General features: G+C 42.2%; 1 protein-coding gene across 1 annotated transcript in view; it reads right to left on the minus strand.

Moving 5' to 3' along the window:
• The window catches only part of MAP3K21 (mitogen-activated protein kinase kinase kinase 21), a 71,262-nt gene that overhangs the window by 31,801 nt on the left and 12,418 nt on the right, over nt 1-27,043 (minus strand). The window contains exons 2-6 of the mRNA XM_011222180.3: nt 24,724-24,819; nt 23,428-24,040; nt 7,191-7,371; nt 2,916-3,064; nt 1,908-2,083 (exon numbers count right to left, since the gene is read on the minus strand). Coding sequence (XP_011220482.2) covers nt 1,908-2,083; nt 2,916-3,064; nt 7,191-7,371; nt 23,428-24,040; nt 24,724-24,819 — 1,215 coding nt within the window. The remainder of the gene's footprint in view (nt 1-1,907; nt 2,084-2,915; nt 3,065-7,190; nt 7,372-23,427; nt 24,041-24,723; nt 24,820-27,043) is intronic.

The raw sequence follows: 27,043 nt of genomic DNA on the forward strand, positions 1-27,043 counted from the left end.
CTGTCACATCCATCTTTGTATCCCAGGACTCTAACATTGCTCCCAGCCCACAGTACACAGTCAACAAAATTTGCTGGGGAAAACAAAACAATAACAAAACATAACCTTGAAACTCAGAACCAGGTCTCCATAGACATATTTTTAAATTATATGTATTTTTAAGAAAACAATTTGCACCCTGGGAATACCTACGATCTGCCTTGTATTCATTCCCAGTTCAGCAAGACAACAGTAGATGTCAGCTACTCAACAACAGAATGTGGGCACACGGTGTCTTGGTATTGTGCACAGTATTGTATCTACTAGTTCAAGTCACGCTTATGCACGCATGTCCACACCACAGCTGTTATTCCCTCTTTTGCCCTGACCTTTGCTCTTGGGTTGACTGAAGGCCTTAGTATTATGGCCAATGTAAAAGTCTACAGATGTACACAGAGCCACACCACACAAGGCCAAGTAACTTTAACACGGGGGAATGATTCTCCACCATGTTTCCATGTCGTAAATTGGAATCGGCAAGTGGACTCTTTATATAGGCAAATCATTACTGCCCTCGTCAAAAGAATTCTACCATTTTAGGAGCACAAATGTCTGAGGCATAAAAATTCCTTCCTGGGCAATTACATGGCTTCATAAAGGTTATCAAAAGCCTGCAATGTTGGACTTTGTCCAGACATTTATTGCACATACAACAGAATTTAACCTATTGAACAATTACACACTTAATGAGCAGAATAAACCTTGATTCATCAAAATGCCTAAGTGCTACAAAAGTATCTTTAAAAATAAGTACTGCCGCGGTCGCACAAAGCCATGCCGTAGTGGTGGGGTCCTTCAGGGCTGTGAGGTCAGTCTGTCACCAAGGGAGACCATGCGAACTGAACTCACTTCCCAACTAGTCTGCCTTCCAACCCCATGTGCCTTCACTTCTCCCATTTCACTCTGCATGTGGTGGCATAAATGCAGCTCTGGCACATCTAACGTACATGTTTATTCTGTGCCTCTTCTTAAAATACACAACCCATCCAGAGCTTAACTCATATTAAAAAGTTCAGAAATTACACACTTTCCCAGTTTCTCCGACAAAGCAATTGGAGATAAATGATGGGTGTGTATGTGTGAGTGGGGGGAGGCAGAGTCTAGCATAAAAAAGGCCCTAAAAGACATAACCAAAAACTGTAAAAAGACACCTCTGAGAAAAACTGCGACATCTGAATATAGAATATTATATGTGGGGCGCCTGGGTGGCATAGCGGTTAAGCGCCTGCCTTCGGCTCAGGGCGTGATCCCGGCGTTCTGGGATCGAGCCCCACATCAGGCTCTTCGGCTGTGAGCCTGCTTCTTCCTCTCCCACTCCCCCTGCTTGTGTTCCCTCTCTCGCTGGCTGTCTCTATCTCTGTAGAATAAATAAATAAAATCTTAAAAAAAAAATATTATATGATATCAAGGGATTGCTATTACTTTTTCAAGTAATAATGGCAAAAAAGTTATTTCTAAAATTCTTACCAGTTAGAGATGCATATCGAAGACTTAAAGGTAAAAATGACATGAGTCGAGGATTTAATTTAAGGTACTCCATTTTTAAAAAAGGATGATAATGGAAAAAGATGAACAAAATGACAAAATATTGACAATTACTGAAGTTGGTTAATTTATACAACGGGTTTATATGCTATTCTCATTTAAAAAATATTTGTTTCACTTTTGAAAATTCCCCTAATAAAAGGTTGTTTCTTTTCTAATTACACATTTTGAGTAGAGTTTCGTTTTGTTTTAATTGGAAGGTAAGAATCATAAAGATTCATGCCTGAAAGTCTTTTATAATAATGCTAATAGTGTTCTTGACTCACGTTTACCATAGTCTTCGTAAATGTGGATACACTACGCAATTAATACAGATCTCTCACCTTTTCCTTTGTTCTCAGTTCACTGAACATTTGTTGAATTTCTAGCTTCCAGTCATCTTGCATGGAATGAAAAGATTCTTGAAGCATTTCGGTCATAACCGTCCCTTCAATAGCTGTCAGTTGCTCAAGAATTAAGGCAAATGAAGGACGAATGTGAGGGTCTTGTTGCCAGCATTCTAAAATCAACAAGAACCACGTTAATTCCATTTCTCAGTATAATTCAGATTATCAGCCCATGCTGATGGTGTTTGCTGAAGATTTTAAAAATAAACCAACAATGGTTTTGGAAATTCTATTTCACACAGTGACCAGGTCAGTGGCATGAATAATATTTACTATTAGGTTAGGCTCCTGTTGTTTATCTTCCACGACATTACTGTGTGGGTGTGTGAGGTCCATGCCTTCCCATGAACTCTGTTTCAGGAGCCTAAGCTGCTCTAGCCAGGTGATTTACAGATAGAGAGTTCCAGAACTTGACCCAAGAAAACCAAAGTTTCTAAAAGGTTATAATGACAAGAAAGGTTCTAAGAAATGGCCTAGTAATGAAGGAAGGTAACTAGCTGCTTACAAAAGGAGTCAGTTAATTTTTAAAAGACAGGCATCAAATAGATAAGGTCATGGCAAAACCGTGCCTGTTAAGATCGTAAAACATTTTTGATCATGAGGTAGAATTTAAAATAGCAGAATGAAGCCAACTATATTCTGTCTTTGAGAGCTACTGGTGTACTTGGTGGCATAAAATTACCAGTTGGTTGAATTTTGTACCTAAATGAGTCACTGATAAAACGAGACTGGTTTTTAAAAAGTTACTTAATCCATCAATACTTTACCTGACATCTTAGATTGAAGACAAGGTTTCTAATTCATAAAATAGCATAGTTGCTTACAAACATTTGAAAATTAGGATCACAGAAAGTACTCTTTTGGTTAAAAAAATCTTCAGACGTTCTCCTGAGCGAATCCCCTTGCCTCCACAGACACATAGAAACGGAGGTCGTGCACAAATACCTTTCATGAGCTTGGCAAACGGCTCAGGGCAGGTGGATGGAATGGGCAAAGTGAGCTTATTGACTGCTACCCCGTAAGCCACGGCGAGCCCATCGATGCCACGGTAGGGGACTTCTCCCGTGAGCAGCTCCCACAGCAGAACTCCATAGCTGCAAAGCAAAACTGCCATAAAGTTACATGGGTTAAATGTCTTTTCCTTACCACACAAGTGGTGGGATAAATGCATCAGAGCCCTCATCCAGCTCTGATTAAGAATCTTCTCTTCCAACAAAACCCTTACGTGGCACTTATCCCAAGGTGGGAGGTGGGTTCTTCCAGCGAACTTCCCAAGCACATGTAAGTGCACGCCTTCCCAGAAATCAGTTATGCATTCATGACAGGAATTCAAACTATCTAAGGAATAGGAAAGTGTAGGAGCAGTACTTAACTGAATCAAACCAGGTCCAGAACCAGGTTACCCTTTAATGTAGTGGTTTTGATGTTTCTCCTTCTATCTCATTTTTCTACACTGGAATAAAGCCTCTTGAGGACTGTCAGGACACTAAAGATTCTAGTCCCACAGAAATCCCATCCTTTACACCACAGGACTGAGATCAAACTATGCTGACTATTTTAAAATGGTTTTTTTGAAATTGTTTATCTTTCTTCCTCTCCCTTCATATTTTAAGAGATGTATTACTAATGCTTCTGCCATATTACTTCATAGTTATGGACAAAAAAATCAGCATGGGTCTGCTGATGGGACAAAACACCTCTTCGTTGTAACTCTGTATCCATTAGTACCTTAGTTTCCCTTTATCTTCTTCAAGACATAAAGTACAAATTATCTTTTGTTAATACATAAAATACCACTCACTCCAGACATCCCATTTGATTTTAAGTGGAGACACACAGGCATATAAGCAAGTCATATATATTTTTTTAATTCTACTAACATAACTAGTACAGTCCTGTTTACTTTTCTAATTTTTGAAAGCATCATTATCTTTAAGTTTTAAAAAGTTTGAAATTTACAGTGGTAACTTAATTTTCATTTCTTATAGTTTGTTGCTTATACAGAACATTAAAGCATTGTTTTAAAGATAGAAGACAGAAGGTAGTAAAATACACACACCTAAAAGAAAGGCAAAACAGCTCAGACTACGCCAAAGAAAGCATTTAAATTTGGCTATGGAATTGATGTCTGAGTCTCATTTGATTATCTTCTGATCTAAAGAGATGTGGGGACTTGAAGCATCACAACTGTAATAGAACAAAGGGTCTCTGAACACCAGGTCTGAAAAGAGCTGGAAACTCCCTAGACTCCGGGTTCAGGTCATTCCAGATACAATAACCTCTCATTTAAAGACCTCTCCATTACTGCCGACTGCACTCCAGACCATCTACTGGAAACGTTCGGAATAAGAATATACAAGTGACACAATGTGCCCAAGCAACGGGGCCTCGGGGATCCTCCAGCTGATGTTCTACCAGCTCTAGGTGAAGGAGTTCGAGTCCGAGAACCCTGAGTCCAGGGCTCCTTCCCCGAGCAGGTGGAGTACCAGGGCACCAGTGAAAGACGACTGCATGTGGAAGCTCAAGTCTTGAGTCTGGGAGTATCACTGCTTACGAGCTACGTCTCCACTCACAAAGCCCTTAAGAGCTGATCGTGAGTTAACTGACCTATAAAATAATAGTGATGTTGGCTCCACCATCTCATAGCACTGTTTCACATAGAAAAAAAAAGGGGAATATATAATACAGTGCTTTTAAATTATATAATGCTATAACTATTAGCAATTGACCTGTTTAGTTTCTTAAAAATTATCTACATTATGGTGCCTTAGCAGAGACACTTTAACTGTAAGAATAAGTAAATTTAACTCATAGATCAATCAATAAAAATCACCTCAGAGCAGGGGACAAAAGTATCCCGGAGATAATTGAAAACTGTCTAAATTCAAAACTACTTCCTTGCTATTCTCATTAGCACATAGCAAAACTAAAATAAACAATAGCAACAACCTAACTTTGCTTCTTGGGAGTTTCAGTGAATGAATAATTCAAGACAGGTCATTTTTCTAGAGAGCAGAGGGCTTATGTTAAAAACCCATGTGGAAAAAAGAAAACATCAATGTGGAAAAAATAGAACTATTTTGATGGGACTATTTATAGAATGTAATGCATTTTCCTTTGTTCTCTGAACCTGGGTAGTATACAATATAAATAAGGCTATCTCCTGAGAACTCAGGTAGCCTGATAAGCAAGGGCTGTGGTCACAGGATCCTGGATCACAGGCCTGGGATAGGAGTATAACTACTTATTAGCTTTATAATCCTGAGGAAATGTCCTAATGCCCCAGTGCCTTGGTTACCTACTCTGTGGAAGTGCAGTAATCTCAGGAGATATTGTAAAACTTCAATGACAGTGTCTAAGTTGCTTTGCGCTGAAATAACCAGTTAGGAGGAAGAAGGACAAGAGATGATCAGTGAACACGCCAGTTAATGCGCTAGTCCATGTGCTAGTATACCAGTCCACCGCACAGAGTAAAGTAACCTCTCTCAAATGAAATTATTTTTATATGAACGTTATAAAAGGAGATTCTAAAGCAAAGAAATGTGCAATTCAGAAAGGGGGCCTTCCCACCCTTCCGCATCCTGACATCCGAGGGCTCAAGTATGCTTTACCAGGTAAATGCATTCTCCAGGTGTGTGGGGATGCTTGGTCCACAACTCGGTGGCTCTAGAGGTCGGGAGTTTCTACTACAGAATTTCATCCTTTTTTTTTATTCCTATTGCCTACTTTGTTTTTAGCTGCCAACTTTTACTAACTTAGCAACCCTCTCCCATCTTTTAACTAGCTGCTTTTACTGAAAATCAGACAATCGAACTTATGAAACAGCTAGAAATAAACAGATTTGGAAACAATCAAGGAAACTAAAGGCAGCCTATAGAATGGGAGGAGATATGTGACATATCTGATAAAGGGTTAGTGTTCAAAACTATAAAGAACTTACCAAACTTAACATCCCAAAAAACAAATAATCCAGTTAAGAAATGGGCAGAAGAGATGAAGTCATTTTTCCAAAGAAGATATCTAGACGGTCAACAGACACACGAAAAGATGCCCAACATCACTCATCATCAGGCAAATACAAATCAAAATCACAATGAGATATCATCTCACACCTGTCAGAATGGATAAAATTAATAACACAGGGAACAATATGTGTTGGCGAGGATGTGGAGAAAAGGGAACCCTCTTGCACCGTTGGTGGGAATGCAAGCTGGTACAGCCATACTGGAAAACAGTATGGAAGTTCCTCAAAAAGTTAAAAATAGAGCCACCCTACAACCCAACAATACCTACTGGTATTTATCCAAAGGATACAAAAATATAGATTCAAAGGGGTACATGCACCCCAATGTTTATAACAGCATTATCAACAAAGCCAAACTGTTGGAAAGAGCCCAAGTGTCCATCAACTGACAAATGGATAAAGAAGATGTGGCATATGTATACAATGAAATATTACTCAGCCAATGAAATCGTGCCATTTGCAATGAGGTGGATGGAGCTAGAGTGTACTATGCTAAGCGAAATAAGTCAGAGAAAGAAAAATACCATACGATTTTAGTTATATGTGGAATTTAGGAAACAAAGCAGATGAACATATGGGAAGGGGGAAGAAAAACAGAGAGAAGCAAACCATAAGAGACCCTTTTTTTAAAAGATTTTATTTATTTATTTGACAGAGAGAGAGAGAGAGCACAAGCTGGTGAGGGAGAGGGAGAGGGAGAGGGAAAAGCAGGCTCCTTGCTGAGCAGGAAGCCGGACGCGAGGCTTGATCCTAGGACCCTGGGATCATGACCTGAGCTGAGGGAAGATGTTTAACTGACTGAGCCACCCAGGAGCTATAAGAGACTCTTCAGGATAGAGAACAAACTGAGGTTTGATAGAGGGATGTAGTTGGGGGAGGAGCGAGATTGGTGATGGGCATTAAGGGGGACACTTGTGACGAGCACTGGGTGTTATATGTAAGTGATGAATCATTAAACTCTACTCCTGAAACCAAAATAAATAAATAGATAAATAAATAATATTTATTGATATATAATCACCAAAAAAAAAAAAAAAGAAACAGATTTTGAGAGAAGAGCTCTCCAATAAGTGTAGAGAAGAAAAGGCCTGTATTCTCTGTTAGGCTTAGTTATTGAAAACTCTGGGACTCATTTAAAGGGAGCATAGCAACCAGTTTCTGCAGCCGTCTGCAAAAGCAAAAAACGTGGTGCTTACCTCCAGATGTCACTTCCCTTAGAAAACAGGGAAGACTTGATGACTTCCGGCGCCATCCATGCATAAGTGCCCGCTGCGCTCATTTTGGTAGTCCTGTGCCATTCTCTCGCCAACCCAAAATCCGTGATCTTCAACGTTTTATTGCAGAAGTCATCGTGCTCTATCTTCTCAAGCAGCAAAACTAAAAAAAAATTTTTTTAAATCAAAGATGTGCTATTTTCATATTGTTATAATTTTCTAGTCACACGGTTTCCTTGGTATTTAAGACACAACCTTCACCTCCGTCAGCAGAGTGAATGAGAATGGGCTTGTATTGTACCATCTTGCCTTACTTACGTCACCGATATCATAACCTTTACTGGATCACCAGTGCCTGCAGTTAAAAAGATTTTTTTTTTTTAATCCATAGGCACAATATGGCTTAGCCCTCTTTATGAATGCTTCTCTTTATGAGAAAGTCAATGATTTCTAGGGGCAAGAAACATTTACTGAGGTATCACGGATAGGGTCCGAAGTCTGTGAGTCCCTGTTAAGAATATATTGTTTTCTTCCTAGAAGTGGGGTCCTGATCTAAATGCGGAGCCTTTCCTACTGAATGTATTCAAGAGTATCGCAAGCAGATGACATGTCACCATAAGTAATTATTATCAAACAGTATCTTATAGTAAACTTAAAATGCTTATAGATTTTTAACTCATAAAGGCATTTTATGAGATATGATTGCTTTACTAAAGCTCAAAATATAGCAAGAAGTAGAAACTTTAGAGAAACATCATGTGGATGCTAGTTTTCCTAGTCCCCCAGCCTCCTGACAAAATACAGAACACTCCAGAGCCACTTCCAGGAGCAGAACTCCTGCCAGAGTCAGCACCTGAGCTCTCACACCAACAGGAGCTAAAATAAACATGCTTCTCCATGTCTCCCCACCTGCACCCGCACACCCTGCCCTTCCCAGCCCCTGGGGCTCTTCTCGCCTCCACCTGGTTGATCTTCCTCTATAACCATGCAGAAAGTTCCCTAGGTTTTCCATGTGGCTGTAATGCAGCCCCCTAACCAGATTCCTCCTTCCCATTTGCTACAAAGCGAAGGCTTTAAACCTACTGTTTTTGCTAACTTCTCTCACTCCTTCTTTAAAATCCTGCATTCCCACTCGCAGCTCCATGGTTCCAGTTCAACCCAACCCCCCCTTGTCCACTTCCCCTGCCACGACTTCGCTTCCAGCCTCACCGCCACACGCAGGCATGACACTCGTCCTAACCGGGCAGGATAGTGCACCTAACCAGTAGATTCGACGTCCTAAAATGTCATAGCTTACCTTAATTTTTAAACCTTCCACACACCAACTACCAATATACACGACACCATGGCTGAGTCTCAAAATCATCATGCCAGATGCAAGAAGCCAGACGTCAATGCTTCCAGGCGATGATTCCACACATATTCCGGATGGGGACAGACATCAGATCAGGGTTTGCCAGAGGCTTCCTGGCAAAGCTACCCAAGGGAACTTTCTGGGGTGATGCAAATTCTCTACCTTGGTGGTGGTGTTTACAGGATTATATAAATATATTTGTCAAAACTCATCAAACTGAACACCCGGAGAGGGTTTTACTGCGTGTAACTTATATGGTAATAAACCTGCATTAAAAACATAGAACTTCCACGGTCCCGTGAAACTCGGAGATGACGTCAGCACTCCCACACTGCGGCCACCACTGCCTCTACACCTGCACAGGTAGGAACCTACCTTTCAACCTTGTGTTTCCTCCACTTCAGCTCCTCATCCAGCCCAAATGGTGCCCTCTTGGTGAAACCTTCCCAACACCCCTAACCGAGGAAATGCTTCCCGCCTCTACACGCACGTGAACCTCGTGTTTCTATCGCAGCACTTACAAAGCATAAGGTACAATAAGCACTTGTTTTCACCTCGGACTTCACCAGACTATTAGCTCTGAGACAGTGAGTGAATGAGTTAGAGAGAGAGAGAGAAAGAAAGTTGGTAGGGAAAGAGGAGGGCGATGGGGACAAACACACTCAATTGACATTCATATTCACTATCTACTCTGTGTTATTCAGAGCAGGTGCTGAATGCCTTCAAATGAACACAACACACACATTCTTCTACTTGCCCTTTGCTCACACCTGTCCCACCTAATAGTAATGACAACAAATTAATAAGACAGTCCCTGACAAGTGTGGAGTTTTCCTATATGCCTTGCACACATCCATTATTTCATTCAATTGTCACAAAAATCCCAAGGGATAGGCCTTCATTATCTGAGGACAATTAGTACTGAAAAAAATAAAGCAACAGAATGATTCCACTTAAACAGTAATTTCAGAGTAAATAGGGTATATGGGGGATTATTATTCAGGTTTTACCTTGAAAAATAAAATGAAAGTAAGTCTATTTCATCCTTTGGTTTTTTAAATAAGGATGTTCGTGTCACTGTCATAACCATGTGCTAATTCTTAGAAGGATAAAAACAAAACACGTGTGGGAGTTCTTTTAGAATAAATTACCCAAACAAAATTGGAGAATAGCACAAGACACTCTTCTTTTTTGATTTTTGGAACATGACCATAAAGTGGAGCGTTTTCCCAAATGTTAGTTATAAGAATAATGAACACTTACCAAGTATGTTCTATTTGTCAAATGCATTTACGGCTATTTTAATCATAAAATCCACACCGCAATACAATAGGTGTTTACTATTTACTATCTGTACTTTATAGATAAGGAAGCTGAGACACAGGTGTTGCATAAGCTGTCCTTGGTCACATGGCTAAGGAGCAGTGAAGTTCCAGAGGTCTGACCCCAGAAACATACCCTCCTAACCACTGTCAACATTGCTCAGAGGATAGCTTTTATCAGTTTTTCAGGAGAGCTTTCTTTATCCTTTGGAAATCTCTCTCCAATCAGGTGCCCATTCTCTTCTTTCTGATTTCCTATCACTGGAGAATTACCACCTGATCTCAGTGGAGGCAGTATGGCGCAGTGAGGAAGGACGTGCACCGCTTGGCCACACTGCTTGGTTCGGATTCCCTGCTTCTGTTTCTTTGCCTGTCATGGGAATTGTGATAGTTGATACATCATAAGGTTGTACTGTGCGAGAAATGAATACATATCAGGTGCTTAGAACAGTGTCTGAAAGAGCATTTTGTGAGGATTACCCACACATACACACGCGCACACACACACACACACACCCTTATCAATAGGTTTGAAAGTGTTTTTAGTAAGTCTTTCAAAATCACTTTCATGGGCTTCAGGGAATCCTCTATCTTTTCCAAGGCTTGAAATTGCAGTGGATTCGTATTGTGTTTGCATCATACCTTCAAATGTTTATAAATATTAAACAGGGACAAAAGTCAAAGCATTAATGCAACTGGACAGAGTCAACACTAGATTTAAACATGAAGAGGTGTTTGAGTGGGGACTTGCACAAGTTGCCAATACCAATGCTGTAACATTTCTTTCCCCATTGACCTTCTAACTATGAGACTTAGAGAGCAAGAACCCCCTATTCTATCTTTACATCCATTACATAGGTGATAGATCTGTTTTAAGGTGGTTTATATGCCTGCTCATGGTTACACAGTTGGTAAGTAGTAAGGCCAAAATTCTATCATTTTTCCTGCTTGTAATCTCAACGCTATACTATAAAGTGCAGGATGGAGGGGCTGGGGGTGGGGAGACTCACTTCTGTTTGGAATAGCCTCTTATTCTTTCTGTCCATCTACACTGTAGCTATTATCAAGGCCCAGCTTCCTTAGGAAAACCTTCCAGAGCATTCTACAAAATAAGGACTATTTCATCTTTCCAATCATTCACTGCCCACATATTATGTTGTTTTGTCCGTTATCTTTGTACCTAAGGTTTATTGCCCTAAATTATATGCAAAGCTACTTAATCCTAGGAACTAAATTTTACAGATTTCCCCTGTATCCCCCAATATCACCTAACAAAGTACCCTCTTCGTCGATTCCTCAATGGAATAGTTGATATTAGTGATAATTGTCACCAGTTCTAATACTAAGAATATTGGCAACCATTTACTGATCCTCTACTACGTACAGATGTTTTCACACATTTAATATCTCATGTCATCGTCACATCATTATATGAAGTGGGAATCCTAATCTCCAGTCTACAGTCTAGAAATGTTATCCAAAAGCATGTGGTTACAGTTTAGAGCCAGAGTTCAGATCCCATCTGCAGATGACATTCTCAGTCTCCTGCAAAACTGATAAAGCTACTAGTTGTAAGAAGGGGGCAAAACAACCAGATATTTCTTTTTGTAGATTGCTTATGAGATTAATTTTTGAACTTTCCTTCCTTCCACATCAGCTAAGGGTATATTTATTTCTCAGTCCTTACTCCTCATGAATATCAAGAAAAACAAATATCTAGTCCCTTAAAACCCGAAATACTTAAACCACAGAAACAAACAAAAAAATTAATCAGCTATTTCATTAGCAGTATTACATTTTTCCACTTATAATACTACTAATTTCACTTTTAAACAACGGTTATTTTTACCACCAAAAAGAACCCCAAATTAATGATCAAATGGCCTGTAGTTCTATCAAAGTTTGTTTTCCAAGACATTTTCACGTGTGTCTTCACTCCTACAAACATCCACACAGGAAGGCATGAGGAAGCTCTGATTAAAACAGGCCTAAAAATGTCCCTCCCCAGACCCCAGGAAGGCCTGGCAGCCCTTGAGAAGCAAAGGCCGAGAATGCCTGAAAATAAGTGAAAACAGAAATAAAAGTGAGAACAATGAAATATTTAAAATTGATCGCTTTCTAAATAAATGTCAGGGCACAATGTGCTATGAGCAGCCTTTGTATTGACGGTTTCAGAGCGTCCCCCCGCTCCACCCCCCTCCGAATTTTCACAGGAGCTAAGTGCCTCCACACTTTGCACAGAAAACAAGTTAAAATAACATTGTGAATGCCAAACGTTTAGAGTTCCATGAAAGGCCCATTGTTTTGGATTCTATTTCAGAGGTGTTGAGCAGAATTCCTGAAATTCCTTATCTTTTGGGCAAAGTGACCGAAACCAAAAATAGCCAGTGTCCCGACAGGTAGATTTGGGCACCTGGCCAGGTTTCAGCCTGAGGACTCCAGGTTGGCAGCCAACTTCCACTTCCTGCCATTCCCCAGGAAGAGCCCAGGCACACCAGCCTGCCATCAGAAATTATAACGTACAGACCAGGCAAATAAACTTTTTTGGCCACAGAAATGGTAAATTCTTGTGAGTAACCTAGCGACGGGTGTTTGAGCCCCCTTTTGTGAGATTTCAGTGAAGATTTTTGACCCTTGTTAGCCCTGTTCTCGAACAATCAGCCTTTACAACCTTGTACTTACTCTACTTATTCACCCATGAGGCACGTGGTTTTTCCGGCTCCTTTGAAGTTTCACATTGCTGTTTTCAGAATTATAGCATATAATGTATATTTTTTTAAAAGCAATTACGCTGTATCCATTCTATTTTCTGAACACTTATGGGATTGCTGTGTCCAAATTCCATTTGAGTCAAATGGGCTAGTTTCAATTAATCTTTAACTAGGAATATATTATCAGAAAAAAAAAGGTATAAGAAAGAAAGTGGGTCTGAGAAAAGCAGAATGTGAAAGAATATAGTATTAATGAACACACTTTTCTCAGCCTAAGGAAGGTTACTCTGAGAATTTCAAGTCTGAAAAGAACCACCTATGGTAAGTGCTAACTTCCTAAGTTTACCAAACAGCACCACACTTTGCGTATTTCTTTCCATCTGTCCCTCACTGGCACCGTGTTGCCTCCTGACACACACTCCACTCACTCACCAGTCTGTAGAGGCAAATGCGAACCTTCCCCCTGGCCTTCAAGCCCCTTCTGGACCTCGTTCATAATGACCTCTCTGGATCTTCTCATGCCCCCTGAGATGAACCTGTAACCTAACAATTCTGTGTGCTACTGGCCATCGCTGAAAAACACAACACTGCATCCGGGCTCCTGCCGTGTAGAACGGTTTCCACTTCCATGCTCCGTAAGAACCACATGGGGCGGTCACCCCACCTCCTGCAGGAGCATCAGGGCACCGGCGCTGCCTTCCCACTGCAGTGTTAACTGGGAGACTGCTTCAAGCCCATTAGCCTTTGGAATCTGCAATTCCCCTTCCCCCCCAAAAAATGAGCAATGCCCTCACTCTCCTCCTGCCGCAGTATTAGAGGACTCAATACCTTCTCCCCCGGGTGCCTTCCTGCACGGCCTCAGCTCCAAGTCCCCATTTCTAACGCACTGAAGTTCTATCAGCCTGTCTTACCCTACCTGTTCTTCTCAGCTCTCTGATTAAATTATAAGCAACTGGAGGATAGAATTTGCACCTAATTAACTTTACGTATTGATTCACTGATGTTACACAGCAACCATTCATATTTGTTAAATGAATAGGTACATAAACAGGATAAGGGGAAAACAGGAGCATGAAGAAGATGAGTTACCAGCTGTCTCACATGAAGTCAGCTGCTGCTACGGGAAACCAGCTCACCTCCGCACTCCTGAAACGGTATGAGGAAACAAAGACTGTCTTAAAGAGAATTACAACAGAATAGTTATTTTGAATTCCTGTCCGTCTGCAGCATTTGACACAGTTGATCATTCTTTCCTGAAACACATTCTTCACTGACCTCCAGAGCATCCGCAGCTCCCTGGGGCTCCCTTTCTTTTCTAACCACTCCTTTTTCTGGTTCCTCCTATCGCCCTGATCTCTAATTACTTCAGACCGCCAGGACTAGAGCCTTGGATCTCTGGTCTTCCTATCTACTCACTTCCCAGATAATCTCAGTCCACCTCAGGGCTTTGAATACCACCTGGACGCAGATGACTCCCAAATTCACCTCTTCCCTAGTGTCCCTCCGATCTCTTGTCAATGCTGCAGCCAGCACAATCCTGCTAGAAAGCAAGTCAGATCCCAGTCCTCAGCTTGAAACTCTCCAGGGTCATGGTAAAGTCAGAGGTCTTGCAAGACCTACCAGACCCTGCCTGACCTGACCCCCACCCCCTCACATCCTACTGTTCTCCCTCAGTCCTCTCCCGTTGCGCTGGCCTCCTGCTTTGGGGATTCTGCAGTTTCCATTCCCTCTACCACAGTGGTCCTCCCCGGGTGACACGTTCCCTCACTTCTTCAGGTTTTCCTGATGAGCTACCTTTTCTGGAAGGCCTTCCTGACCTATCCAACCTAAAACTTCAACTGCTAGCCTCAATGGATTCATCCTCTTCAATCTTACTGTTTTAGTTTTTCTACCAAGCACTTACCCACTCTCCCACATGCTACATCTTTTATTATTTCTTGTTTAACGTCTGCGTTGCTTACTGGGATGTAACTTCTGGGAGCGGATGAATGCATTTCTGCTTTGCTCACTACTGAACACCGAGGGCCTCAGAGGGTTCCTGGCACATAGCACACAATCCATAAGCAGCTGTTGCATGAATGAAGGAGTAAGCTTACTACATACAAGAAGATGGACTTCTCTAAAGAAAATAGAGATGTGGTCAGCTAAAATAGAACTTCATCTTGCTCTTGCACCAAAAATAAAAACCACTGTACAAACCTTTTCATGGACACATACAATGTTCAGTTTTAATGAGGAAACTTCTTACATTTCATTGTGTGTGCAAATCTAGTTCAATATTTGTGTCCCCTTAGTATTTTCACAAAGTAGGTGCAAAGCAAACTGAGGGAGGAAGTCTTCCACAATATTCTATGCTAATGTATTAGTGAACGGAAAGTCATATATCTGATATTATTTGACTCAACATTTGCAGAAAACCTGAAACTAAATAAACTCCTTCAAATCGCCTTAAGCCAGTCATTACTCAAACATTCTCATATGCAATCAAGATACTTCCCCACATGGCATGTGATTTGGTCTTTTTCCAATAGTTTAAAAAAAGCAACTAACATGAAACCTGGTAGTGAAACAGTTACAATAGCAACATAGTACTTCATGCCTCCTCCTTGACCCTCAACTTATCAACCCAAGTTCAAGCAGACCTGCCAAAGCACGCAGATGGCAGCACTCCTACAGAGAACAAAGCTCCAGACTGTTTCCTCATACTGCTGGTTGGCCCCAATCAAGCAAATTAGCCAAATCAAAAAGACCCTCACCCCTGTGCAAGATGAACAAATATATGATTACATGGCACTATATAGTGCAGAATGACTAATAGTAATGTTCTTAAGGTTATAAAGAGGTGTAGGAAACTTTTAAGTATTAATGAGTTCACACACACACAATTAGGAGATATTTAAAGCACTCACTGTTTCTAAACAATATATAAAAATGAACATAGTTACCAACTTCCACTTAGATTGTGTCTTACAGTTTTTGAAATACTTTGACATATACCAGGTGTCAGCAAACTACATCCCATGGGCCAAATCCAGCCCAATGCCTATTTTGTAAATAAAGCTTTATTGGAACACAGCCACATTCATTTGCTCACATAGTGTCTGTAGATGCTTTCGGCTACAAGAGCAGAGTTGACCAGTTGCAACAAAGATCTTATGGTCCACAAAGCCTAAAATATTTATTATCTGGATCTTTATAGAAAAAGTGTGCCAACCCCGGCAGTACACTATCTCACTTTATCCTCAGTAGGAAGTCAGGGCCGTGAACCCACAGCTGGTAAGTCGTGGAGTCAGAGGGCAAACCTCAGACACCACAATGACACTATTTGTCACCCAATGTCAAAGGAACAAATACCTAGAGAGATTCCTTTCCCCAGAGACACAAGCCCAGAAAAAGCTACCCATACTCTCACCTGGTGCCTTCTATGACCAACCGTGCAATTTCATCAGACACTTAACTGGATTTTAGACGCAGTCTGTGTTCATGGAAGGATTTATAGATCAACCCAGATAACCATAAGAAGGAACCCACAAATCTGGTCCTTCGAATAACAGTTTCCAAACTTGGCTCTGGATTTAAATCATCCAGAAGCTTTTTAAAAAACATATATTGCTGCATCAAAAGTTCAAATGGGTTAATCAATGGATAGGGTTAGATTTGTGTTAAAGCAAGTAAGTAAAACATGAATGGTAGAATCTGGGTGGTGAGTACATAAGTGATGGCTTAAAGTCCTTCGATTCTGTATTTCAAGATTTTCTACATAAAATATTAGAAAAAAATTCATGGCTATTCCCAAACAAGGTCAACTAAATCAGGACAGCCAAAAGTGAGACAGGGAATTTTATTTTTTAAAAGCAAAATAACAACAAATGAGGTTTTGTTTTGTTTTTTTTTAAGATTTTTTATTTATTTATTTGACACAGAAAGACAGCCAGTGAGAGAGGGAACACAGCAGGGGGAGTGGGAGAGGAAGAAGCAGGCTCCCAGCGGAAGGAGCCTGATGTGGGGCTCGATCCCAGAACGCTGGGATCACACCCTGAGCTGAAGGCAGACGCTTAACGACTGCGCTACCCAGGCACCCCAACAAATGAGGTTTTTATTTGATGTGCTGGTATGAATTAAAAAGGAAAAAAGTGCCCATTTGGGAACTGATATTGAGAAACAAGAATCGTCATACACTGTTAGTGAGATGATCCGTCTCTTCTGGGGATAAACTGGGGAATATGGATCAGCATTTTAATGTGTATGTCCTTTGCCTCAGCATCTCCCCTTCTGGGAATTTAACTTAAAATAATCTAAGTACACAAAGATGGTACAAGGATTGTACAATCCTGTACAAGGATTGAATGTAGCTGTAAATGGTAATGACAGAGGCGCCTGGGTGGCTCAGTCAATTGAGGATCTGCCTTCGGCCCGGGTCATGATCCCAGGGTCCTGGGATTGAGCCCGCATTGGGCTTCCTGCTCAGCAGGGAGCCTGCTTCACCCTCCCCCACTCCCCCTGCTTGTGTTCACTCTCTCGCTGCCTCTCTCTCTGTCAAATCAATAAAATCTTTAAAAAAAATTAAAAAAAATAAATGGCAATGGCAGAGGACTGGTTACTTCTTTCTGATGTATTATATAACAGAATACTACGCACCCATTGAAATGATTATACAGATATTCAATAAATGTTTAGTGAATGAATATTTATAATAGGTAAAAAAACTTATAAAGCTGTATACATGCTCCTACATTTTGTTTTAAAAAATATGTGAATCTCTATGTTATATTAAATACGTGCATTAATCTGTTAAAAAAAAAGCTCATGAAGAGTGTCTGACGCTACAGTAGGAACAGGACCAAGTCCTCTAGAGTGCCATTCTTTACCAACAGAAATGATCAACTGGCCGGGGGGGGGGTCCTCAAAGTAGGGACCCCTGGGCTTCCCTGGTAACAACAGATTAAATGCAGGAGCAGATATGAACATCCACTTGTCTTCTATTAAATCTGGCATCAAAGTGAGCTTCAAAAGTATAAAGCAATGCCACTCTCCTTTCTAAATTTCTTTTGGAAAATAAGATTTTTTTTTTACCATTAAAAATGCTACGTTAACACGTAATGGGTCTGTTATTTTTATACTATTAAACATTTTAAATGTATCATTTTAAGTTTCTAACTTGGTAAATATCAATAGCTATAACCCACGCAAGTAAGAGCTCTTTGGGGTCCTGAGAACAAACATTTGAGAACTGTTCATAGAGGCAATAGATGGAGAAGATAAATGCTCAAGGTCCAGGATTACAGGCTCTGGATTCAATTCTCTGACAAGCCACGTGAGCTTGATAAAGGCAATTAAGCCCTGGCTTCAGTTTCTCCATCTGTAAAATGGGAATAAAGTACCTACCTCAAAAATTTGCTGTGAAGAGTAAGTGAGGATCGAGGTTGGGCAGTACCCAGTGCCTTGTAAGCATTAGATACTCGCGAGCCCTTGTGCCTGATACGACTATTCCTTAGTTAAAACACCTGAGATGAAGCAGTATTTGGAAAAGATGAATTTTAAAAAATAACTAAATTCACACTGATTGGAAGTCACCTGTACAAATTTGTTTCAAGATCCAAAATAAAACCAGCACAGTTCTGCCAGCATGTCTAGGAACACTTCCTCTGCCCCCCAACACTCCTTTACAGAGGTGTTTCACCTTTTCGGAACCCTTGAGGGCTACAGAGGGTTTGGGGACAGTCACCCTGATATTTGGAGAGACAATCATCAGCCTGGCACGGTAAAGCTGGTCACTGTTTTTTAACTCTAGTGAATCAGAAAGAGAAAAATGCCCTAAACTAACTCACAAAATGAATATTGATTATAAATACGAGGTTCTGGTCATAAATGATAAACAATTTACGTCAAACCAATGTCTAAGTATTTTAATTTTTACTGCCCTACTGATAACCTTAGATAGTATGGTCATAAAGCAAATTATCCCAAGCTTGTATTTTTTTTTTTTTTTTCTGTATAGATGTTAATCTTTCAGCAGAGCAGACCACTTTCCTCCTCAAAACCTCCAATGGCTGGCTCTTGTTATCCTTGTTAGGATGGTGTTCAAGTCACCCACTCACTGCTGGCCACATGCTCGATGCCTGTAACCTTTCCAGAAAACCCTTGTTTACCTTTCATTCTAGCTGCACCCAACTACTTACTCTTGGTTCCCTAAAAAAAGCCCTATGTTTTCATGCCAGTTTTTCCACGAATGCCTTTGACAGGTTAAAGAAACATCAAACAGATTTTCCCTCCAGGACTCTGTCCATCTCAAAGAGAGGAATTCAGTAGACAGTTTCAGAAATCAAGAAATTCAGGCTCAGTGAGGTTATACAACTTGTCCAAGGTCACACAGCTCCTAAATGACGACACCAATAATCGAACCCAGGTCCGACGGACTTTGAAGGCGATGTTCCTGCCAGTAATTGCGTGGTTCTGGAGCAGTTCAACACTTGCTGACTGGCGCGCGAAGAGAAAGCTGGGCTCACAGACACCTTCTGAAATGTATGGAGTGGTCTTCCCTTTCCTCGTTCCTTCACTGTGCTGTGATACACTCGACGATTACAAACTCGATCAGATGTGCACAGTGAAGAGTGAGTTTGCATAATCCAGAACCAAATTACTGACCCGCCTCCTTACAACTAGAACAAAATGAGTGGTGGCCTAGTTACTTTTAATATGAAAGTATTAAAATGGTAGGGGATGATGTGGGGACCATTTGTCCTTGCTGTTCTTCTAAAAAATACATCCTTTAGCTGTTTTTGTGTCAGAAGCAGATTAGCTTTTGCCACCCTTGGGGTATCTGTACCAATCTCCTTGTGCCCCCTGGAGCGGGATGAGGCCATGGCATGAAGCTACATGTCTGGAATAAAAGAACAGACCAGAGGAGAAAGAAGATGCACGTCTTTTAACTGATAATAGTGTAATTAATAGTTCCTCCAAATCACTCCAATGAGCTACTAACACCTTATTTGGAGATTACATTTCCTACAATTTTCCTTTATTTACACTGTATTAATAAGAAAAATTTTTCAAAAAAATAAGATTCCTTTTGTAGTTTTATTAAGAGCTCTAAACTGCATGTGATACTAAATGTAATCATGTCTATTTATTGATTGTAAATGCCATTGTAGACAATAATACATATAATAATTACTCCCCAGAAGGCTAAAAAAAAAAAAATCAAGCTAAAAAGATGCTTACTCACTGAAATAAAAAAATATAAAAGTAAGTAGCTACCAAAATTTGTGGGTCAGTTTCTCCTGGAATGTTTATTTTTGCTAAAACCACTGCTATCACAACAACACAGTAAGCAATAGTAAAAAAACCAAAACAAAACCAAAAACAAATTATGCCACACAATCTTTTTTCAATACTGAATTATGTCAGAATAAACAAAACACTAAATTCTAATAATTCAAACCATCGTCAGTAATTCACATATTGTACTAGTTTATCTTCACTCCTCTTCCCTGAAAACCACTCCCATTGCTACCACCCTGGGTGAAAGCAACCCGTTCTCTGAAGGGCACAACCTCCACAGCCTTCACGTAGGCCAATTTTAAGTCCATCCTCCAGAGCAGCCAGACTGCTCTTGTAAACACAGAACCAGATCCCACGGCTCCTCTACACAGAACACTCCTGGGCTCTGGACAGAGGGCACTCAGAGTGGAACCCCTGTGGGTCATGGCCACAAGCCCCTCCATAGCTACCTCTACTCCTCCCTCTCTCTCAGCCTCCCAGCCTTCCCTCCAGACCCCAGGAGGTGAGGCTCATTCTCCTTTACCCTTCCTTTCCCCGGATCTTTGCTTGACTCATTCTTCCTCCTCACCTACATCTCTGTGTCACTCCTCAGAGCGGCTTCTGTCCACCACCCCAGTCTGATTGGCATCCTCATCCTTGGCCCCATCACCATCTACCCCCACCATGCTTACTGATATTTGCCATTGCATGGCTACCGTCTATCTTTCCCGCTAGCCTATGCTGGATGTCAGCGGGGATATTGTCATCTGGTTTGCCACCATGTCCCCAGGGTCCAGAAGTGACTGGAGGGTGAGGGGAGGGCTCAAGACATGATTTTTCTCTCTCCTCTGCATGCACAGAAAACTGGCCATGTTCACAGGAACCCAAAGTTGCTTCACACTCCTCTCTAGCTGTTGCACATAGATAGACTTAGCAAAGTATTTTCTACACACTTTGCATCCAGAGAGTGCCAGGGCCTAGGATACTCTAACAACATAAATGATGCTTAAAACTTGCTAATTTGGTTCAACTTGCAATCTTTTGCTGTTAGAAAAGGAACAAAGTTGTTTGTACCATCACAACATAGCTATTATTTCAACATAATCACTGTCTCCCACATACGATTAAAACTTAAAAGAAAACCAATGAGAAAAGAGGAAAGAAAACATGTCAAGAACCATTATCTCCCTGTGACAAACTTAAACATTTGTTTTAAACAGTAATTTCAACTAACTTGGTTCCAGGTAGTTTTACACGGGCTCTTTGTGGACTCCAGAATGAAGATAAAATTCAATATTGATTTTTAAAACCTTGTTTACATTATCATTAACTCACTACCACCATTAGCAAATAACCAATAAATTCAAACAAAACACACTGTAATAGAGTTTCTGCTGTTCTCAAAAGTCTGAATAAGAAGTCATGGCTTCATGTACCACAAGAGAAGTCCCAGTGTCTGCATTTATTCACTGAATAAATAACATCAGAGAGCAAGGATAAGGCAATGTGCTAGGCACTGTGATTTGCACATTTTAGGCCCTATGCAAAATGTTTCTGTTGTAGTCATTTAAGATCTATAGTAATGGTCATATTGTAACAAATATTTGGCTAGGCTAGTGACGAAGCCAATTATGTCTTTTTCAAAGTGCAACAATTTAAAGCAAAGGTGACCTTGCCTGACAATTATAGAAATTAAAATGCTCCAGGAGGTTTGGCAATTTCTTCTAACCTCACTCATTACTAAGCGTGATGAAAAAAAATAATTGTTACAGGCCCTTTTGCTTTTTTGGTCTAAGGATCAATCTAACCCAAGTCATTTGCCCGTGTTGGTAATCTGAGGTCCTGCAAAAGAATCAGCCTGGAGAACGCAGTTCCATGTACATCACAGAACTGCCACAAATATCAGGACTGCGCAAGCAATGATGCTCTTTTTGCTGTCTTTAAAATAACCTGGTTTTGCAGAAAATAACCAGCAGATAAGGTCTTGCAGGATATCACTGGGGAGAAAGCCTATGGGACCCACGGACAGGGCACAGAGGCCTTGTTCTGTGGTAGCAAGTTAAACCCATCTTTCACTGAAAGCACAGTTTAGGAAATAAGCACCAACTGGTAGTGAAGACTGCAGGGTTTGAAGCATTTACAAAAAAAGTACATTGAAAACTGTGCTATGTTTTTACTGTAACACAGTCCAAAAGTAAATACTTCTGGAGCCCTTTATACAGCCTCTGTTCGAACTCTAAGAACGCACGCTACCACTGCCACTCTTTTATGCCATATCTTGTTTGAATCTGCTTCTGACACTTGAGCAGTTGCCATCTAAATTATAAGGTTATAATTTATATGGGGGGTTAGCAGACAGCGTAAAATAAAATCCAAAGCAAGTATCCAATGCTTACGCGGAGTTAGCAACACCTAAGTATTCTGACTCCCATAATGAAAATGCCACCCTCGTCATTTTCAAGTAACTTTCAGTGCTGAAGAATTTCGAATAGGAAAAAGAATCTGCACAAACATAAAACAAATACATCATTTCTTCTTGTCATTCTTCTTCCTGCAGACTTGGGGAAAGACAGTGTTTCCGTTTGGGTTAGCGCCTGTCCTAGCAGGTTTTACCAGGTTGAAAGACAGGCAGCTGTGGTAGGCCAATGCCAGTTCGGGCTGCATTTTTAATCTTTCATGCGATCTCATCCCATCCTAAGAATACCAAGTGATCTTCAGTGTTGAAGAACCAACTTCAAACGGCAATCCCATTAACTCTTTTATAAGGTGAAATTTAATAGGATTCAGGTTTAGCTCATTTGTCAGTTTTCTATTGACAGGTAGAAAATTCACCCTGACTTAAAAACAAAATAAACGATACAGGCCAGGTCTTGAAGATTTCAAGTACCCTGTGCAAGGACCACGAGCTTGCTCTAAGCCTACTTGTGCATATTGGCACAAACTGGTGTTTCTTGTCTGGAGACGATCGATCCATCAACACTCAAGCCACCAAACCAATGATAAAATTATACTTCGTGTGCAGAGATGTCTGAATGAAAAGTCTTTGGAAATGTCAAAGGACATCAAGCCATATTTAAAGTGGTAAAGAGCGATCTCAATTCAGCACTTGTAAAGCTGAAGGAAAGGAGGAGTTTGATGAAGCCGAGAAGGAGGGCCATGGGTTCCTCATTTGAGGAAGTCTCCAGTTTGCAGTTCCAGAAAATGACCCACTTACTGTACCTAAAGGCCAAAGCGCACCACGAGGTTTCCAGAAGATCCAGCTATTTTACAGCTGTTTAGTCAGCCAGCAAGTCTGATCTGCATTTTTTTTTAAAGGCGCCCAAAAAGCAACAAAACAAAGTCAAGGTAAGTGTGTCACCTCCCCCAAGGCAAGTAACCAAGGTCTAGCTGGACCTCCGGGCCCTGGAACACCTGCACAGAGGGTGCTGCTGACGCCAGGAGGCAGATCCCCGCCTCCTTCCGCCTGGCTCAAGGCCGGGAGCGGCTGGCCCAGGGCTGGCACCGAGGTGGGCTTCGCTGGGGCAAGGCTGCGTCTCCCCACCCCCACCCCCAGCCCACCCCGGCCCACTTACTGTTGCTGGACTTGAGGTCCCGGTGCAGGATAGACACGACCGCCTCCTCGTGCAGGTAGAGCATGCCCCTTGCGATCTGCACTGCCCAGTTGACCAGCACGTGCGGGGGGATGCGGCGCGCGCGGCGCGGGGAGGGAGCCCGCGGGTCCGCGGCGGCGTTAGCGGCGGCCAGAGCGCGGTTGAGCGCTCCGCCGCGGGCGAACTCGAGCACCAGGCAGAGGTGCGGCTGCTGCAGGCACACGCCGCGCAGCTCGATGATGTTGGGGTGCCGCAGCATGGCGAAGAGCCTCGCCTCCCGCCGCACGCTCTCGGCAGCCGTCGCCGCGTCCTGCTCTGGGTCCCGGCGCGCCGCCTTCACAGCTACCTCCCGGCCCTGCCAGGTGGCGCGGTACACCTGCCCGAAGCCGCCGGCGCCGATGAGTTCCTTGAGCTCCAGCCGCTCGAAGTCGACGTGCACGGGCGAGCCGGGCCGTGGCGGCGGCGGCGGCGGCTTGGGACTGGCGGCCGGGCGGCACGGCGCCACGTAGTTGGCGGGGAAGATGCCGAGGCGCCGCTGCACCTGGCCGGCCCACCAACCCTCGTCGCCCGACACGGCGGCGTCCTGGGACAGCACCTCCANTTTTTTTTTTTTTTTTTTTTTTTTTTTTTTTTTTTTTTTTTTTTTTGCCCAGACCCCCGGGCCCGGGGCCGCCCCCCGCCGCTGACGCTCGGGGGCTAGGGTGCACCGTGCCCCTTCAGCCCGGGAGGCGGAGCCGGCCGTGGCTGCAGGAGGTTTTCGAGAAAAATTAAACTAAGCCGAGGGAAAGGCTTTGGGGAATCCATGATTCTCTCAAAAGCAATGCAGCTGCTGAAGGGGACCCGGTGCGCTGGGGCGTGACGCGAGGGAATAGGTTGCAGTGCTGGGAGAGTCACCGTGCATCCCAGAACAGGCTGCGGAACGCATCGGATTGCGTTTCCAGACCAGCGTACCGGATTGCAAGCATTCGAAATCCACCCCGAGAAACCCAGAACTGACTAGATTACATCACCGCGCCGTGAGCTGCAGGTTGCACAGGCCCCGAAGCTCGTTCTTCGTGACACATCATCCCTCGTTTGCCTATACTGGTTCCTCGAGTGGGAAAGGACTGCCTGGCCCCTGTGAACCCACAGGTTCAAGTTTACAAAGCGTTGGCCACGGCTGGGTGCTAGAGTCGTGGGCCTTACATATTCCCAGAAACGGCGAACAGACCAAGAGAGTCCGTGCACAGAAACTCCCGAGGTCCCTCGTATGCTGACTGTTCATTTACCAGTGTTTACCTGGCGCTGCGCTGGGGACCAGTTGTGTACAGAAACATTCTGGGAAGCAGGGCTTCCACCCTTCTCCGTTCTCTCCGTGCAGGGAACGATAGCCTCCTAACACAGATGGGAAGTGAAGCTTTTATGTCTGGGGGCAGGGATCATTTCAAGTCTAGCGATAAGGAGAACTTTGGGATTTTTCTTGTATGCGCATGTTTTCTTCTCTGTAATTTTTTCCGGATTTTTTTTTTTTTTTGAAATAATCTTTGAGAAGTAGAGAGCCCACCTTCTCTCCCTGCGCTGTTGAAAGGGCGGCAGTGCGCAGCCCAGACTCACGGAGACTCTCTTCTCCGCCCCATGATCCCGTTCTACCCCCATTCACAGTTTCTGCCCTGATCAAGACCGGCCTATACAGACTTGGATCTCCTGTCTATATTGATGGAGATGGGGAAGAACCCCTCCAGGTGTCAGTACTTCTCATTTAACTAATGTTTATAGAGTACGAACCCTGTGTAAGACCCTATGGTAAGGCTGGGAGGTTAGGAAACCCCTTTCTCTAGAGAATGGTACGAGAAAAGAGAAACTTCCACAGCAGGAGAATAAACTATTGTCCTGGGCTCAAGGTAAAGAAGCACTTCATTTTGCCTGGAGTCCCTGGGGAATGCCTTGTGGTGCATCATTTGAGCTGAGTATGACTAGGATTAATAGAAAAGAGGAAGACGGTCATCCCAGGCAGTGTGAGCAAAGATAAGAGAGAACAAATAAATATTGGGCTCAGGGTACTATTAGAGCCTGAGAGATCACTATGGCAAGGAAGGAGACTAGAAAGAAGAAAGCCCAATTATAAAAATTCCAGAAAAATGAGAATGTCCTCTAGTAGGCCAGAGTCTCCTGCAGCATAGGTCCTTTACCACCAGCGAATGGAGCGACTCTTTGGGTTTTATGAGGATAGGGCCTATAATAACACCATGAGGAAGTCACTGCCTTTCCAGTTTACTTTCAGTTTACTTTCATATATACTGTTACTGGCTGTGTGACCCTGAACATACTGCTTTACTTCTCTGTGGCTCAGTTTCCTCATCTGTAAAATGGGAATAATAAGAAATGACACCTACCTCACAGGGGGTGATAGGGAAGACTAAAGGAGGTAATGAATGCAAAGGGGTGGAAGGTGCTTAGCACATATTAGGTTCTCAATAAATATTACCTCTTATTATTAATATCCCTTTTCAATAAAGAAAGCAAGCCAGTCTGTGGTCAGCCCCTCTGGCAAACATAGTTTCTAACCATTTTGTTTTTCTAGTACTTACACTTATGGTTGGCTTCTTTGTATGACTAGCATTATGTGTTTTCCATTTGCAGCAATGAAATTAAGATTCTTATGCAAATGAATTAAGTAAAAAAAAATAAGTCAACTTAAAAGAAAATACAATTAAAATAGTACAGTCGGCACATCAATAGCAAATATCAAGAAGGTTGTACTGGAATGAATGAGGTTGGGAATAACGTGGCTGGTCGTGCTGGGGAACCTCTATGCTTTAGGACTGAGCAGTGATAGGATTAAACTGAAACTGCCTAGAAATAAAATTAGCAAACATGGAAGCAATAAGTTTGAGTAGGGCAAGGTGAGAAGCAAGAGAACCAGGAGGGAGACTACTGAGACAGTAAAAGGGAGGATTGAGGGGGCCTGGAAGTTATGGTGCTGGTATTGGGAAAGAAATAGACAAGTGCCAGATGCAATATTCAAAGAAGAATCGAAAGGACTTCGTCACCAATTACAGGCCCACAGTCCCTCATCCCAAACTCAGGGGTCCAGGTACATTGCAGAATTTAGAATTTGGGGGATTTTAATGATATCGTACATATTTTAATGTTAACTCTTCCAAGTGGGAATGGGACAGCACCCCATGATCAAACACATTGATATTTCTGCCCCCAAATATTAAATGAACCTCACCAAGTGAGGTCATTTCAAGTTAAGTTTTGTTGCCAAATGAGTTCTGATGCCACCTTACCAAATCAGTTTTGGTTTTTGGAGCTTTTTGGTTTTAGAATTGTGGATAAGGGCTTGTGGGAAGTGTTCAAGCAGACCCCACCCAGGTTTCTTACTTCAGCGAGTAGGTGGAAGGTAATGATGTCAAATGACCTAGAAAATGGTTTTAGGGTTATTTTTTTACACGTTGAATTTGGGATAACTTGGGGGCACCTAGTCATACAGTGGAAATATCAGAGATCAGGGACACGGAAAGGAGACCAGGGGTGGAGGGAATTGAGTTTTGGAAGTAATTTTCTAAGGTGATGTCTCACACTGTAGAGCACTCTTCTAGGCCATGCAGAGAGC

This window comes from Ailuropoda melanoleuca, chromosome 6 (assembly GCF_002007445.2).
Source record: "Ailuropoda melanoleuca isolate Jingjing chromosome 6, ASM200744v2, whole genome shotgun sequence".
NCBI classification, from domain to species: domain Eukaryota; kingdom Metazoa; phylum Chordata; class Mammalia; order Carnivora; family Ursidae; genus Ailuropoda; species Ailuropoda melanoleuca.